Source organism: Corvus cornix, chromosome 15 (genome assembly GCF_000738735.6).
Source record: "Corvus cornix cornix isolate S_Up_H32 chromosome 15, ASM73873v5, whole genome shotgun sequence".
Classification (NCBI taxonomy): Eukaryota; Metazoa; Chordata; class Aves; order Passeriformes; family Corvidae; genus Corvus; species Corvus cornix.
The window spans coordinates 7,686,038-7,701,972 of record NC_046345.1 but is presented as its reverse complement, the minus strand read 5'-3'; the positions used below and the strand labels follow the sequence as shown (position 1 = coordinate 7,701,972).

General features: G+C 36.4%; 1 protein-coding gene across 2 annotated transcripts in view; it reads right to left on the bottom strand.

The window, feature by feature from the left end:
• Positions 1–1,126: 1,126 nt before the first annotated feature.
• Positions 1,127–15,935, bottom strand: part of TXNRD2 (thioredoxin reductase 2) — a 34,581-nt gene continuing 19,772 nt past the window's right edge. Inside the window, exons 12-17 of one of the 2 annotated variants that reach the window (XM_039560825.1) lie at positions 14,861–14,997; positions 9,463–9,558; positions 9,154–9,246; positions 8,315–8,386; positions 6,440–6,537; positions 1,127–4,198 (exon numbers count right to left, since the gene is read on the bottom strand). In XM_039560825.1, the coding sequence (XP_039416759.1) occupies positions 4,075–4,198; positions 6,440–6,537; positions 8,315–8,386; positions 9,154–9,246; positions 9,463–9,558; positions 14,861–14,997 (620 nt within the window). In that variant the 3' untranslated portion in view covers positions 1,127–4,074. The remainder of the gene's footprint in view (positions 4,199–6,439; positions 6,538–8,314; positions 8,387–9,153; positions 9,247–9,462; positions 9,559–14,860; positions 14,998–15,935) is intronic. The other variant, XM_039560826.1, reaches the window with a different exon arrangement.

Here is a 15,935-nt window from a genome sequence, read left to right as displayed (position 1 = left end):
CAAACTCAAAAGTCTTAACAATACTCAACTGCCTTGGTTAGAAACACACTGCACCACGGCATCCACGGGTTTTATGTTTTTATCAGAATAACCATGCTAGCAAAAAAATGTTTATCTGTTGTACTGAAGTATTTTTTCCAGCTCCTGGTCTGGAATAATTTAAACTGTAGAAACAATTTTCAGTTGATGTAACAAAATACAGTACATGTAGAAATGGGAAAAGGCAAAACTTAATTGTACATAATATCTTAACATTGAGAACCAGCTACCATTAGATGTAATATAAATAATGCACTAAATTCTATTCCTAATTTATTTTGTCTGTTTGCTTGTCTGTTATTATTTTTGCTTTGGGATTAAGTGGTATATGAAAATAAGAAGCAAAAAATAATCAAGAATTATGCTTACCTTATTCCTTTTTTTTGGCACTCTTACTAGCTATCCTAATTAGTTAGAACCTGATCACCTGATTTAATGGGAACTTCTCATCAAAACCAGTGGATTTAAAGATATAAAAGAAAATTGAGATGAATTAAACAATGTAGTCCCTTACTTTTCTGACAGAGAAGTTTCTCAGAATTCTAAATATGTTTTGCTAGTCATTTTTCTATTAATTTTCTAATATTTTTACCTAGCAGTACCCATAGCTACTAATAGGCTTTGTTGCAGTGCATTTTCTCCACTCTGTGTTCTAGTTTAAACCCCAAAGTGAACAGCTCACATAGAATACTTTAGCCCTGTATAATGCTCTGACTGCACTCGGGGATTTTACTCTTGACAAGACTTCAAGAAGCATGTCAGCATGCAGGGCAGTGAAAATACCTGTTAGACCTCATTAGGTGGAATAAACAAGGCAATATCTGAAACCATACTTACCGAGTCTACTGGTTCTCTTAATTTAAATTTAAAATAAGAGGCCATCCAGCCTGGAAAAATCTCAATGGTTATTCAGTTTACACACAGAAACAGAGAGGTATCAACATTTCCTTAATAAAAGGTCTGAGTCTGTCTACTTCTTTGTTTCCTTAACACATACTTCAACCAAGAGAGACAGCATTAAGATCAAAAAGTGTATCTATTGTAAGCAGAAATCATGTGTACAAAATTAAGTAAGTACAATCACACATTTACTAGAAAAAAAAAATTCTTTATTCATTATTTAATTCACAACACAATAAATATTGGGATCACAGATATGAGGGACCCAGCAAAGCTCAGACTTGTTTGCACCATGGTGTGGTTTGACAAACAAATCCTCATCAGCTGGCATCCTGAGAAGCCTGACTACATTTTTTTTTACATTTTCACATGCAATCAGTAAGTTGCAATGTAGATCAGTTGTTTCAATTTACATTAGTCGGGCTTTAAAAAAAATTCTTAAGCACCATCCCTGGTGAATCCTTCAGGAAAAAAAGCACAATCACAGTATGTGTCATTATTCTGTCTTGCTGTTGATTCTGACATTATTATGTAGGTGTGATGGTATGTTTAGTTTTACTTCAGGGGGCAACAGAATTTTCCACTAAATGAGGAACAGAACCAGGCTGCTGTTGAAGAGACTGGAACAATTTCATGCAGGCCACTCAGCAATTCTAAAACCAAGACAGTTCTGTTTCTTCTGAAAATGATGCCATGCCTTAGTTACACACTCGATATACACTGAGGACACATTTCCTTGAGATCACTCTATTTGCTGTCCCAAATAATTAATTTGAACTTTATGATGAATGAAATTAACTCATCTTTCCACTGATTTGTCTGTAGGGACAGATAACTCCGTCTGCTGGATGCATTGGTAGGGCAGATAAGAGAAGCAGATTTTACATGGTTAAACACCAATGCTTTCATTTGTGGGAAACAAAAGGAACTATAATAGGTAAACACTAGAAAGAAAATCTTGCATGCATACACGTTAAAGTTTTGTCAGAGGTGAGCTGTTTCTCACAGCAAAATCTCTCTTAGGCTGTATCTCTGTATTTTGGAATATTAAGTAAAACATTTTAAGAAACCCTAATTTACTATGAACTCTTTTTTTGTAAACAGCTGGGGAAAATCTAGCAAGGGCTTTTGCTGCATCATACTCATAAGGACCTTTATTAAAGGAAACAAACTTCTGAATGTGCAGGTATGCACCTATTTTTATAGATACAAAGTTTTCATCATTTCCTCTAAAGGCAGCTGCAAAATTCAGGCATTGTTTCAACTACACTTCCAATCCAAATATTTCTTGTCAACTACAAACTTATGGATGACTTCACAGATGAAAAATGGCATCAGCAGATCTGACAGGGAATGCCACTTAAGAGTCAAACTGTATCACTCCTTCCTATTTTATGGACCAGAAACCTGGACCAAAAAAAATCAGGAAAGTTTGTAGAGAAAACATTTAGGACTTCTTTTGTTGTTGTTTAAGTTAAAACAAATATTTGAAAATTTAATATTCTCATATCAATGAGAGTGTGATAAATGCTGTTACATCCTACTTTACAAGGAAGTTTTGATCCCTTTTTTCCTAATAGTTTCTCAGATAGGTACAATTCTCATGGTAAAAATGATTTCACACTTCATATAAACCAACCATTTGTCCGTGTTGCTGCAGCAGTGAAATACCAATCAAATTAAAATAGCAGATACGTACATGATCATCAGACTATTCTTCAAAACTGCAACAAGTTTGGAATGAAAATAACAAATTCCACACATCAAACACTGATACCAATTAACTGCAAAAACGATATATTTTGTTTCATCTCAGGCTGGTCTCTTCCAGTGTGCACTATTCTGCTGTAAAGGGTGCAAGAAACTCTGACTGTGCACATCAAAATACTGCAACTGGGATTGAAATTCAGTGCAGTTTGGTTTGTGTTTGCCTTTGTCAGGCTACCTCCTTAACTGGGTTCTGCCCAAGAAGCTTCACTCAGATTTGTTCCTTTCCTGCCACAGATGAGCCAGCACCTCCCCCTTCTGGAGATCCCGAAAATCAGCAGCAATGTGCAACAGGGTAATGCTTTCTTACTCGGGCCAGCACGGAGGGAAAAAAAAAAAAAAAAAAAAAAAAAAAAGAAAAAGTCGCAGATGATTATTTTATATCTTTGCTCAGAGCAGGACCATTTCTTCTCTGGATCAGTGTTTAATCTAGTTCCCTTCAGTAACATGTTTTATTAAAGCCAGACATAAGTCAATTCAGATATAGTCTCCAGCTCATCAGCAAGAAAGTCTTAAAAACAAACCAAGAAAATATTTCAGCTTCAGCCATATTTCTGCATTCTATAAAACAGAAAATGCTGCATAAGGTGGATTATTAGTGGGTTTTACTCTACTTGTCAGCTCAATGTACATTGTTCAAGCAGTAATTTGTGAGATGCATCAATTTAGTTTGGACTGAGCTGAATTAAAAATTTCAGGAGTAGGCAGAGGCACCCCTATAAAATCCAACACTTCCTTTAGCACCTCTGAGATCATTCATTCTCAGTCCTCACCATAACAATGTTACCAGGCTGCTGCTGATTAATCCATTGTGATTCTTCCAGCAGCAGTATGGCTTCAGGTGATTTTCTATTAAATTCCTTTACACATTACCTTTTAAAGGAAAAAACCCAAAGATGACTGCTTACCCGGAATCAGTAATGAGCAATCCAAGCATGCAGGACAAAGCATCCCACCAAACTTCTAAGGGATGCCCTGTCTGACTGTCAGCATTTTAGACTATTCTGCTGGCAGTCAGTCATGCCAACAGGGCAACCCAAATGACAACTGCTTCATTTGTAGATAGCCTCAGATGTCATGAGCCTTAGTTATATTTATATATAAAATACTGTAATTATCCCTAGCTCCCAGCAAGAGAAGAGCTTTAGGCACTTTGAAATAGAGATTTGTTGCAGCAGGACTATGTTGGTTTTAGAACTGTGATGGTGCAAGGAAAATTTTTTGGCTGTGAGAAAAAGCTGTCTTCAAGGAGAACGAGAAAGATTCCTGTAACCTGAACCATTAAAGCTGTTTCAACTCTAAGTGCCCCTTTTCTTTACAAATACGTTTTGTGCTTTTTTTCATTCTTTCCAGGGATGGTACTTAACCTCAGCAGCCTGTGACTGTTGCATCCAAGCCAGAACGCTTTGTAATGTGCAACTTGGTAACTTCTTCAGCACAGGTAGGGTGAATGCCAACTGTCTTCATCAGCTGAGGATATGTAGCACCACATCTACCAAAAAAACAACAAAAAAAGAAAGACACACAAAGTCAAATGCTATTCACCTGAAGCAGCTAGAAGGTGCTAAAACATCAAAGTAATTCTGCTCTTGTCCATTTTATCGGGTAGAGGAGTTGCATTTGTTCTTCAAACACTGCTGTCTATTATTTCTCAGGCACTTACACAACACGTAGACGCCCAGCTTCACAACACTGAGGTAGGAAAGAATTGTCATAAGAGTTGAGACAGAGAGAATTAAGCAATTTACCCCAAGTCACAACTGAGCCTGTGGCAAAAACATATGACAAAACTGCAACCTTCAGCTTTTCTTGTACATACATGTGTGTTTCACTAACTCCAGATGGAAAAAAATGCACACATACACACAGAGGAAGAAAAACTTAATTAGAACTGCTGGAAAGAATCTGCTGAAGGAAGTAATACCAGCATATTCTTCCATGAACCTAAAGTCTCTGATGCTTACAGTGAACATACCAATGTTATAAGCAGAGGGAAAAAAAGTCTCTCATTTGAAAAAAACAACCAAACAAGCAAACAAAACCCACTAAAACCCCCTTGTGCTACAATCCCACTTGCTTAATTCCATTACTTGTCCAGTAACATTCTTAAGACTTGATGACTTTCTTTTGAACTGCTATTCCTGGCAGGTCATGCTGTAAGAATAGCTGAGATGGCTCTAAATTTAAGAATTGTTTCAAGCTCTCTATGGAATAATGTTATCTCCCTCTACAAAATACAGGGAAAGGAGCCATAGATGCCTTCTGGTGCCTCCCCTTACATCCAAAAAAGCACTGACAGGCAAAAGATCTTTGCTGACCACAGATGTTACTGGAGTGCTAGGTGGGGAAATAAAATGAAAAATCATCCTTCGGAGAGGCTGAAGCAAGACCTAATATTTGACAAAGGAGAAGAGCAGCTTTTACAGTGGAGGTTCCACATTGAAAACTCTGTGCAATGCAATAGAAACCAATACAAGAATCTGACCTGCTGAAAACCTCTTACTGTGGCTAAAGTTTTCATTTCCCTCAAGCAAGGCAGAAAAGCACTCCAGTTTCATGTGCTTCCTTTTCAATGGTTATTTTGGATAAAACTTCAAAACAATGACATCCTAAAAAATGTAGTTCTAGAATCTACACCACTGGCAATTAATGGACTACAAACACATGTTGAAAATGTGTACCGAGGGTACACTGCAATCAGTGATTTTCAAGATATTCCTCACATGATACTTGCGGTCCTGCCTTCTTAATCCTTTCTGCTTTTCATTTATAATAGTCACTCACAACTGCAGGACTAAAACTGCAGTAAAATGGTGATCAAATTTAGGAAAATGAACTGACATCACAACTGGAAATGATTTATTGTGTCCCAGACTACTTTCTTTGAAGAGGGAGTTAAAAACTATAATTTTGTAATGTAAATATAGGAATCAACATTTCTGAAGATGTGAATCAGCAATAAGAAAGGGAAATTAAAAAACAAATAAGAAATAATTGTAGCACACAAGAAGCATAGCAGGAATTTTCCATTTAACCAGAGAGGACCAAGAATCACTCCTTATTCCTTCAAATGGAGGACTTCTATATTAATATTTGAGCACAATCTTAAACAAGATCAGATCACAAAAGATAAGTTTGTTATTGCAATTATCAGATTGCTTCAAACAAAAGTACCTTCCATCTCCCATCATCCTACAGAAGTTTCTTTTTTACTATATTATATTTAGCTTTTACCCCAGAAATATAAGAATTCATGCAAATCCTTCCTGAACTTTCAAGGAGCCATGGCCGTGCAAATTTAAAGATGAGATTAGGAAAGGAAATGCTTGTAAAGAAAGGTTTTTCTCAAAAGCACAGATGTCTTTTTAAAGAAGTAGCTTGCAAAACTGTATGGTGATTTCCTATCCTGTGCACAGAATGCAAAAGAAGCTACACGGAAAAAACTAACATTACTAAGTTAATGCACAATTCTGGTTTTTGCTTTAACTATATCAAATAACAATATATTTTCCTCAGTTGTTCCCTAACTATATCCAGTATTACAGTAACTAAATCCAGTACATCTTAATGAAGAACTGCAGTATTTTCAGTGAAAATATGTGCAATACTCTATAAAAGTAACAAAAAGCATGCATTCTTTATAGTGTTGCCAAAACTAGGCAGTTATCTTTTATAATCTTACAATAACTTAAGAAGCAGGCTTTAGAAGCTAGAGACATTCTTTTGTACTTACTTGATTCCAAGAGCAAATCCTTGAATAACTTCGCCTGCATTTGGTCCAATGAAATGAAGGCCAAGTATTCGTTGCTCCCTCTCTCGTAAGCACACCATCTGAAAACAATACATCACATAGAGATCTTTTCTCAGAACACTTAAAGATAAGGCATGAAGATGAATTGAATGAAACTGGAGTGCCCCAAGATCCTAGTTCAGCTGTTTATTTCCAGTGTGCCAAAAGCTTATGCACTTGCTTAAGTCTTACTGACTTGAATAGCTCTTACTCTTATTGTCCTTAAGCACTTTCCTGAATTGAAGCTTTATTAGTGTATTTCTTTCAGACTTGAGGGAGCCACTGACAACAATAATTTCTTATTGAATGTGTTGAATACTTTGTTGTTTGCCATTTGTATGAAACCCTGTAAGTACTTTCTATAGTCTGGTGACCAGACCAGTGCTCTTTTCCACTGAGTGGCCACCTCAGCACTTCTCCAAGCCTGTGCAGTTGTTTTCATCAGCTATTTTTTCACAGATGACCACTACCACTATCAGCTGTATTCTCACAGATGACCACTTCTAATTACAGGATATTTTGTGCCTTTGTGACTCAGTCAGTAAACACTTACAGCAGCATGTTTGGTGAGATACATTTACCACATACCTAAAAAGGAGTCGAGCCTCAGAAGCAGCCAAAGATGAAGGTTAATAAGTATCTGGGAGAGCCTGAGTCATTGCACACTTAACTTTTATTAGAGGACTTAATGAAAACTTTTTAGTTCCTGTAAGGACACCATCTTTATAATTATGAAAAGAAAGTCAGTCTCTCCCTGCATGCTCCCATCAAGCATTAAATTATCACTAACCTACTAAGTTCTGCTATTCAGTAAAAGCTTGCATTCTTTCATCGGGAATGCCAGGAACAGCAGCAATCCTGATGTGGGACTTTCAATATTAAGGAGTTTTAAAGGAAAAATTCTTGCAATAGAGTTTGAAACACTCAAGTTACATGTTTGTTTTTATGTTTTGAGAGTTTAGTAAGGACTATATTAAATATCATCCAACAACTGTTATGCTATTACTACTTTACCCTTAAATATTTACTCTAATTGACATAATTCAAAGGGAATACATAAAATGGAACATCATCACTTTAGTTACACTTGTACTTGGGACACTTAAGGCAAGCACATACATAATTCAGATGTGACAAAATACAGTCAGAAAAACTGCAATTATTGACAATGGACATTCCTTACATAACAATAACAACATAATATCGTATAATATAATTGATGGACTTATTTATGCAAAGACGACTGTTCCCTGATGTTGAGGAGAAAAGAAAGAAAAAGAAAATTGTTATATACTCTACCAACACTACACTTCATCTTATCTAAGATTCTCTACCATGGGCAAGAGTATCAAAAACCTTTCCAACACTGAAGCAACTGGATTGCTGCAGAAGGCACTTTTCAGGTCTGACACTTCAGTCTAAACCGGGAGCTTTTTTGCTTCCATGAGTAGAGATTGACTAGTTAATGTAGTTTTGTAAGCCTTATGCTTAATTTTTTGAAGGTATCATACTTTTGGCAAGAGGTGCTAATATAAATATTACATGTAACCAGTTAAGAACTTTGCTGGGAAAAGCAGAGATTGATCTCTATAGAATTTAAAATATTTCTTAGGACCTTAAAAGCAGTTCAAAGATGGTATTAATCAACAGAATGTCAGTTCTGAAAAATGCTTATATCTGTAAAGCAATTTCAAGATGTCTGTCACCAAGAAAATATCCATCTTGAGATGTTTTTTTGCCAAACAGTCCTCTTTAAAGCTGGCTGTATCATATCCCCTGTTTTAACTTAAAAGCAAGTTAAAAGCTCACAAAACTCACTTTCACATAGCATTGAGTTGTATCTCTTTCAGCCACTGTAAACTCTAAAGGTTTGTAATATGCATGGTACACCTGGTAGGAAAAACAGTAACGTTTTGTGTTAGAGAGTACTATTGTATCAAAACTTGCTATTTATTATTATAGTAACTACTGTTACTACATATTTATACCATTATACAAAAACTGATTTATTTATAACCTGTTCATTATTTTAAAGAAAAATATGGAAAGCACAGTAAGAGCTTAACACAAACCTTTCTCAGAAAATCATTACATTAAAAACAAAACTGAAAAAAACTTCACAAATAATGCTACTTAGACAAATTAAAGGAAAAAAACTAGCATTTTTAAGCTTCTCCCAAAGGTTCAATGCCTTGTTTACTGAAAATAATCAAATCCAAGGATCTTTTCATATCTATAACAATGTATCCCACAACAAAACCCAAACTGTAATTTTTGCATTCTGAATAGTAAATTCTTATTTTTTCATTAATGATTTTCCCTGGGGCAAGTAAGAGTAACACAACATATCTTTTCAAGGGTGACTTGTTGAAAGCAACATAACCGTTATTTAATGATGCTGCACAATGTAACTTTCTAAAATGGCAGCTACTCTAAAGCTGTCACACCCTATCAGCAATTTTAAACCCAATAGGTAACAGTTCCCATTGTGACCTGCTGCAATACTACCGAAGTTCTGAGCACTTGGAGACACCAACTCCCTAACTGTAAACACAGTATTTTGGGGACCAAAAGTTTTACTTGATATAGCAGTGAAAGTTCTGCCTTTCCACAGGGCAACTCTGACACCAACTAGAAAATTAAAGATGTTTTCATACCTCAATATTATCTGATCCGTGACATTGCACAGCTGCTTCTTCTGACAGTCCAACACACCCATATTCCAAGGGAGTGAAGACTGTGGTAGGCACCTGCTCAGGAGGAAGCAGAAGGTGTTACTGTTGAACCATGTGAAGCAGCTGCCTGTCAGACACTTGTGCATGACTGAGGGGTGCAGCTCGGGTACACACCTCCACTTTGGCTGCTGTCAAAGCTAGATTCCAGGTGATGAAACACAATTCCTTAAAAATTCTTTTAAAGAAAAAAGCTAAAGATTTTTCTTAGTGAAAAGAGACAAAACAACTCACATTGTCATAGTCCATCAGTTCTGAAGACTGGCCGAAAAGACGCTGAGCCAGCAGTTTTCCTGCAGCTATTGCTGTGGGTGTTAATTCAGGACGGCCCTAAGAAGAGAGCACAAAGCTTTGTTTGAACTAAAAGAGAAGCGGCATCCAAAGATTTCTCCTGGGACAATGGTCAGAGGAAGGCCAAATCTTTGGAATTCCAGCCTGGTAGCCAGGGCTCCAAAAAGAAAAAGCAATAATAATTTCTGTCCAAACATGCTTTTAAGTCTGAGTTTACTATCTGTCTTAATGGAGGGAAAATGTCACAAATATTTCAAATCTTTATATCTTATCATGTCACCTCTTGAAAAGCAGCACATATTCACGTGCTAACTGTTCACTTCCCCCTTTCTCTCCAAAGTAAGCCATGAAGACATTTTTTAGAGTGTCTTTTTAAAGCAGGAAGAGCCAAGTTTAAAGCAATAGTGTTTTTATAATATCAGACCTTTAAAAAGAATTTTTGTCTGACACATTTTTACAGAACACAGGCACAAAACCTAGCTATTTGTGGACACTATTACTGACTTCTGTGCTGGTCCTGACCTATGGGGTGAGCTGGTGCCGGTCTCAGGCTCTGCTATTACAGAGGGGCTTGAAAGGGACTGCTATTGGCAAATGCAAACTTCCTGCAAGTGAGAAATGGAACGATAGCAGGATATGACCAGGATGTGCTCCGGTTCAAACCATGAGTCCTGGCTACTTTTTATATCCAAACAGGGCTATGGCTGTGCCAGAACCCTAATTCTGAGTGCTGGCACACTACCACTGGAGCATCAGAACTGCAGAGCTGGTTTTAAAGAACTTGAACGTTTTTGCAAATTGAAGTAAGGCATTTGCAAGAGAATATTTTCAAGTCCAAGGAATAACAGTATGTATAAGTTAATGAGACCAAACAAAATTCATAAATCTAATAAAAAAACCCCATTGATTAAGAGTTCATCCAATACATATCATCAAAATGCTTGTCTGACATGAGAAAAGAGGTCACAAGTCCAGAAGGAATGATGTGGAGACATAAGAAAACCATAACTTAGAAACACCTTTGGGGGACAACATGGAATGCTTTATAAAATGTGTGAAGTTTTGATTCACACAGGTCCTATTTAGATACCACACTTGTCACACTCCTGCAAAGCCCCACTTGGAGGCAGTCATTCAATAAGCTCTCAAAATCAGTTCTCAGCAGAAAATAAAATAAGGATTCCCCACCACACACATTCAAAGCTTTTCACTTCTTTTTCATTATCCTGAAGTTTTTTAGCATTTACTGGAATCCATTCTCTTTACCAGCTTATCTTTTTTTCTACACTGGTAGATGGACTCTGTACATGGTTTTAGCTACCATTTTCTTCAGTACACATACCATATAAATTATCTACATATTAATAGGCATCTAGACTTTAATCTGTACTAATAACCACTTAAAAGTTCCATTGCAAAAAGCAATCTGAAACATTATATCTAACCTGATAACAGAAATCACAATTCTAATTGTTAATGAAGACTAATCTATTTTTCCTCCACAGTTCATGACAAATCACAAAACTGCAAGTCTATCCCTTTTTCCTTCTAACATCACATTGTGTCAAGTCACAATTTTTCATTTTGATGTTCAAGTCTGTAAATGTAATTTACCAGATGAAATTTGTTTTTTCTTATACACATTTGCCTGAAACATGTCTGCCAATCATTTCTGTAGCAGGAAATGTATGTTGTTTTGGCATTCCAGAAATGAATAGAAGATTGGAACGAGAGATAAAATTGTGAAAGCACTGCCATGCATTCCATAAAACCCAACTAATTACTAAAACACCCATGCAGATAAAGCCCAATTCCTCATAAACAATGACTTAAAGACCTTCCTTGGTAAATATTTGAAATGAACATTCACTTTGCAGTCATGTGTAGAACTACTCTGCTGATAATTATGGATACAAATTGTTCATAAGAATCCTCCAATGGATTATACATTTAACCGTGATGGTCCTAAGAGAGTTTAAAAAGCTTTGAAGTGATGTGTATTTGTTCTAACACAACTCTTTTTGGTCTCATTTCTATTCAAAGCAACATACTGTACATTCCACTTTCTCTACACATCTTTGTTGTAACACCCTTTGAAATATGACAGATGTAGTGGCCTGACCATGTGATAAACCTCCTTCTGAGAAAATGTCTTTAGAGTGTGTGCCATGCTTTTCAACAAGAACACTACTGGAGGAAGTATTTTAACACAGAGGGTTTATATCAGCACTGAAAAAAAAGATTCAAACTAAAATTCCAGCTTGATCTTCCTCTTCCTGAGCACAGAAAACGAAAATGCTGAAATGCAATTTCACCTGTCAGTTGAAAATAATATTTTGCCAAAACACAAAAAATGTTTTTTGAGGGTACACAAACTGACTGACATCTGGAAGATTTTTTCCCCCTGTCTTCCATATGAACATCTTGGGTAACATTAGGATTCCATTTGTCATACAGGGGTGCAACAAGACACTCATGCACACATAGTTTCCCATTCGTACCAGCTGGGTATGACTTCCAAATGAAAACAGTCACTCTGAGCAATCCGGAAACTCGCCTGCCCCCTCTCTCACTCCCCTTCCAGCCAGGGCACTGAATTCAAACCAAAAAAGTAGTTCTTGCTTTTTGGTAGCAATTTAGTGTTTATTCAGTGTGGAGTGGTAAAGGAGGGAGGAGGGCTTGGGAACTACTTGCAAAATTTGAGCAGAAGCACTTCATGTTAGCAAAGAAACTCTGACAGAGACAAAGCAGAGCAAAGAGAAATCCTGAGCAGGAACACTGGAGGTAAAAATAATTCTTATAATGATTCTTAAGGATCACTGATGCTCACTCACAGGAAACAAGATTGCCCTTCCTGTGCCCTTTTGGTAGGTCACACCCAGAAAGTACCACAAGCAAGCTCTGCAGCTTTGTGGTTGTTAGCAGGATGCACTTGATTCTCGTGTGTGTGTTAATGAGATGTGCACCAACACAGAAATTTCTTTCAGTGCTGGTTCCCATGCCAATGAAATTTATTATCTAAATTAATTCTGCTTTAAAAAAAAACCTAAACTAATTTAAGTACTCAAATAAAATAAATTTCATTGCTTAGCAAGTGGAATTACATTGTGCTGAATTCAGATAAGATAGCAGCAGTAATTCTTTTTATCTCTAAACACTTGAATGTATGAGTACTATATGACAATCTCTAATTCCCTGCATTGAGCCAATATGCAGATAAAAGCTTAAGGGAATATTTCTGGAGAGCACTGACTTAACTTTTTCATTTTCTCCCTCAATTGTACACTGGGCACAGCGTAGAACTGTGTTGTTGTTTTTAACACTTATATTTAGAAGTGTCTATTGAACCACTCAAGTTCAAAAATCTGCACTAATGAGGACAAAAGCAGGAAAAGGAAATCCAAGTTTTAACAACAAAATGAAAATGACAAATAAATGAAGACATGATTTTTTAGATCCAGGGTATGAAAGAGGAGAGCATCCTGCCTCCAACTTTATATTTCTTATTTAACTAAATCCTCAAAGGGCAGAAGACAAAAAGCATCCAAAAGGAAATTACTTGCCCAAAATAACACTGCAGATTGGCAGCAAAATAAGCAAGAGAATCTAAGCCCTGCCAGCATTGCCTCTAACAACTGCTTCTTGGATGAAATTAAAAAGAAAATTTTGGAAAGCAGGAGGCCCAGCCAAGGCATATGTATCAGGAATAAGCAGGTGTAGGAGGTTATTGTGGGCAGAAAGTGGACTTTAGGAAATATCCCAGGGCAAGAAGTGACAAATATAAAGGGAATCTGCATGTGAAATGAGAAGAAAGGAGAGGAACTCTACAAAATCCCAAAGCTCTGAGTGACTGGACAGGACAACAGGACAGAGAAGTTGTGTAGAGTAGGGGAGGGAAAAAAAGGAGAAATACCTGAGAAGGAAAGAGTTTTAACACAATTTAAAAGGAAATGGCAAATCCTTCACATGAAGATGGAGACAGACAGGAAGAAACACATGTCTACACAGAGGGAAGAGGTCAGGAGTGGTCAGCAGATTTATGAGATTTAAGTGTCTCTGGCAGCTCCAGAGCCCAATCAGAAATTTGCAGGGCTATTCCCAAGTCATCATCTAACCCATTACATCTCTTCAGAAACTAAAAGCACCTGTAGGGTTTATACATTTGAGAGACCTTTAAAATATTTTAAACATGGCAGAAGGAGAAATCTTTTAAATTTCTCTAAAATTATACTGTATATAGTGTTTGGATATTGTTACAGTATTTAACTTTACCAGACTTGTAAAGCAGATGCCTGCACTATATGAAAAACAATCTTGATAGGAAGACCTCAATTCCATAAGGTTCAGTAACAGGTGAGAGAACTCTGCATCCTGCAATGCCCAGCCTCTGTATTCTACATATTGCCCAAATTTTGCAGGCACAGCGGACAGATGATGACAACATTCCCCTGTAAATCTACAGTTCAGAATCCAGACAAACATTTTTTAGTAGTCAACATATTTGAAGATGCCCAACTTACAACAGATAATCTGAGCTCTTATGTAAAAAGAAAATTGGCAGATTGAAGGTATTTAAGTGCACATTTATCGTAACAAGACATACTTATCATATATGACTATAGATTATCAATAGCACTAGAATAAGGCCATAGAATCTGGTTTTATCTCTCTAACAAGTAAATTATTTTGCTTAAGTTATAATGTCCCCTCCTTATAAAACAAGAAAAAAAACCCAAACAAAACCCCACACCCCTCATGTTTATTTGGTATAATCATTCATGAATCATGAGCAAAAGTCAAATGCATTTAGTATTTCCAGCAATTACTTTTTCTTATTCTAGAGGAAGGAACTTTTGTCAGAAGCATTTTCCATCAGAGAGCTGAAAAGCTGTTTTGTGATTAGTCTCTATTAACACCCAAAATACTCCAAATGCAATCACAGAACTTGTCACGGTCATTCCCAGTAAATGTATTCAGCTACAGAAGGTAAGAACTGCTTTAACTCAGCATTCACAGACAGTATGAAGTCATATGTCAAAAGTGATAAAAACATTATTAGAAAGATAATTGAAGTGATAAAGACATCATTATTAGCCTGTGACCAATGATGCATTCCCTGATAAACATCAGCAATAACCTCTCATGCTGAGATACTTCACAGGATCCCTGTGAAGGAAATTACTGGCCCAGGTGGCTGGCATAAACACTCCAGCTCTGCCAAGTGAAAAAGTGCAAAACACTAAGATATATGCTAGAGCATGACGACATCTGGGGACTAGTTATTAGTCAGGAACAAAGTTGGCTTCCTGTTATTGTAAAATAGTTTATGTAGACTCAGTACCTCTGTTATGTCTCCAACTGCATAAATGTGAGGAACAGAAGTAGCTTCACTGGCATCAACAATAATCTTTCCAGTTTCAGAATCAGTTTTCACTCCAACTGTCTCCAAATTGAGAGTTTTGGTGTCAGGGACTCGGCCTTAAGAAAAAAAAAAAAAAGAAATTAAAGTAAAAGCTATTGGAAAACTTCAGCAGTGTTAATCTAAAAAGCTGGCATCCTCCACTGTGGGTCTCCAAGAACTTCATGCTATTTGACAGTCCAAGCAGAAACATGACAAAACTTATAAAAGCTGCAGGCGTGGAAAGTATGGATATGACATTCTGTGTGAAAGGAGCTCGATCATTATTGCCTTTGCTCAGACTTCAGAGGGTTATCCTTTTTAAATATGGAGGACAGCACCCACTGGAAAAAGTGCAAAATACACACGACTTAATAGTTATTGAACATTTTAAATTCGGTTTCCTAATGTAGCACAAATATATATATAAAAACTAAGCAACTTCTATACTGAAAATTTCCAATAAAATGGCACTCATTGCCAACAGTGTGTTGCGTATATTTTTTGGATAAAAATTAATAATGCTGTTCAATTTTAAACATTCCTGAAGTCCTTGTTTCTTGTAATCTGAATATACTTATTTTTAGTTCCCTCAGCTTAGATGAAAAATTTTATCAACTTTACTCTCAAGTCCTTAATGCTGATTTAGTTATCTCAAACTGTATTTGAGCTATTTCTGTAGAGTTTAGAAACATTATTTTAAATGTATTTAAAAATAAATGAGGCAAATCCAACCAAGCCCAGATTTTATTACAGCTTCCTATTCCAATGATATCAAATTATCTCATATTTTAAAAACATATTTTTGTAGTTTTCTGCATAGTTACCCCTTAGATCACCGAAGTCTTAATAGCATTACACTGAGCTTTCTATAAAGTATCTAAGGAAGCAATTCCCGACCCAGAAATCGGAATCTTAAAGCCTATCCAACTTGTTTGAAAGTTAATAAGCTCAGTGAAATTATGAGGTACTCACAAAATTTTTAAGGCTACACAGGATCACATAGGAAAAAAATTAC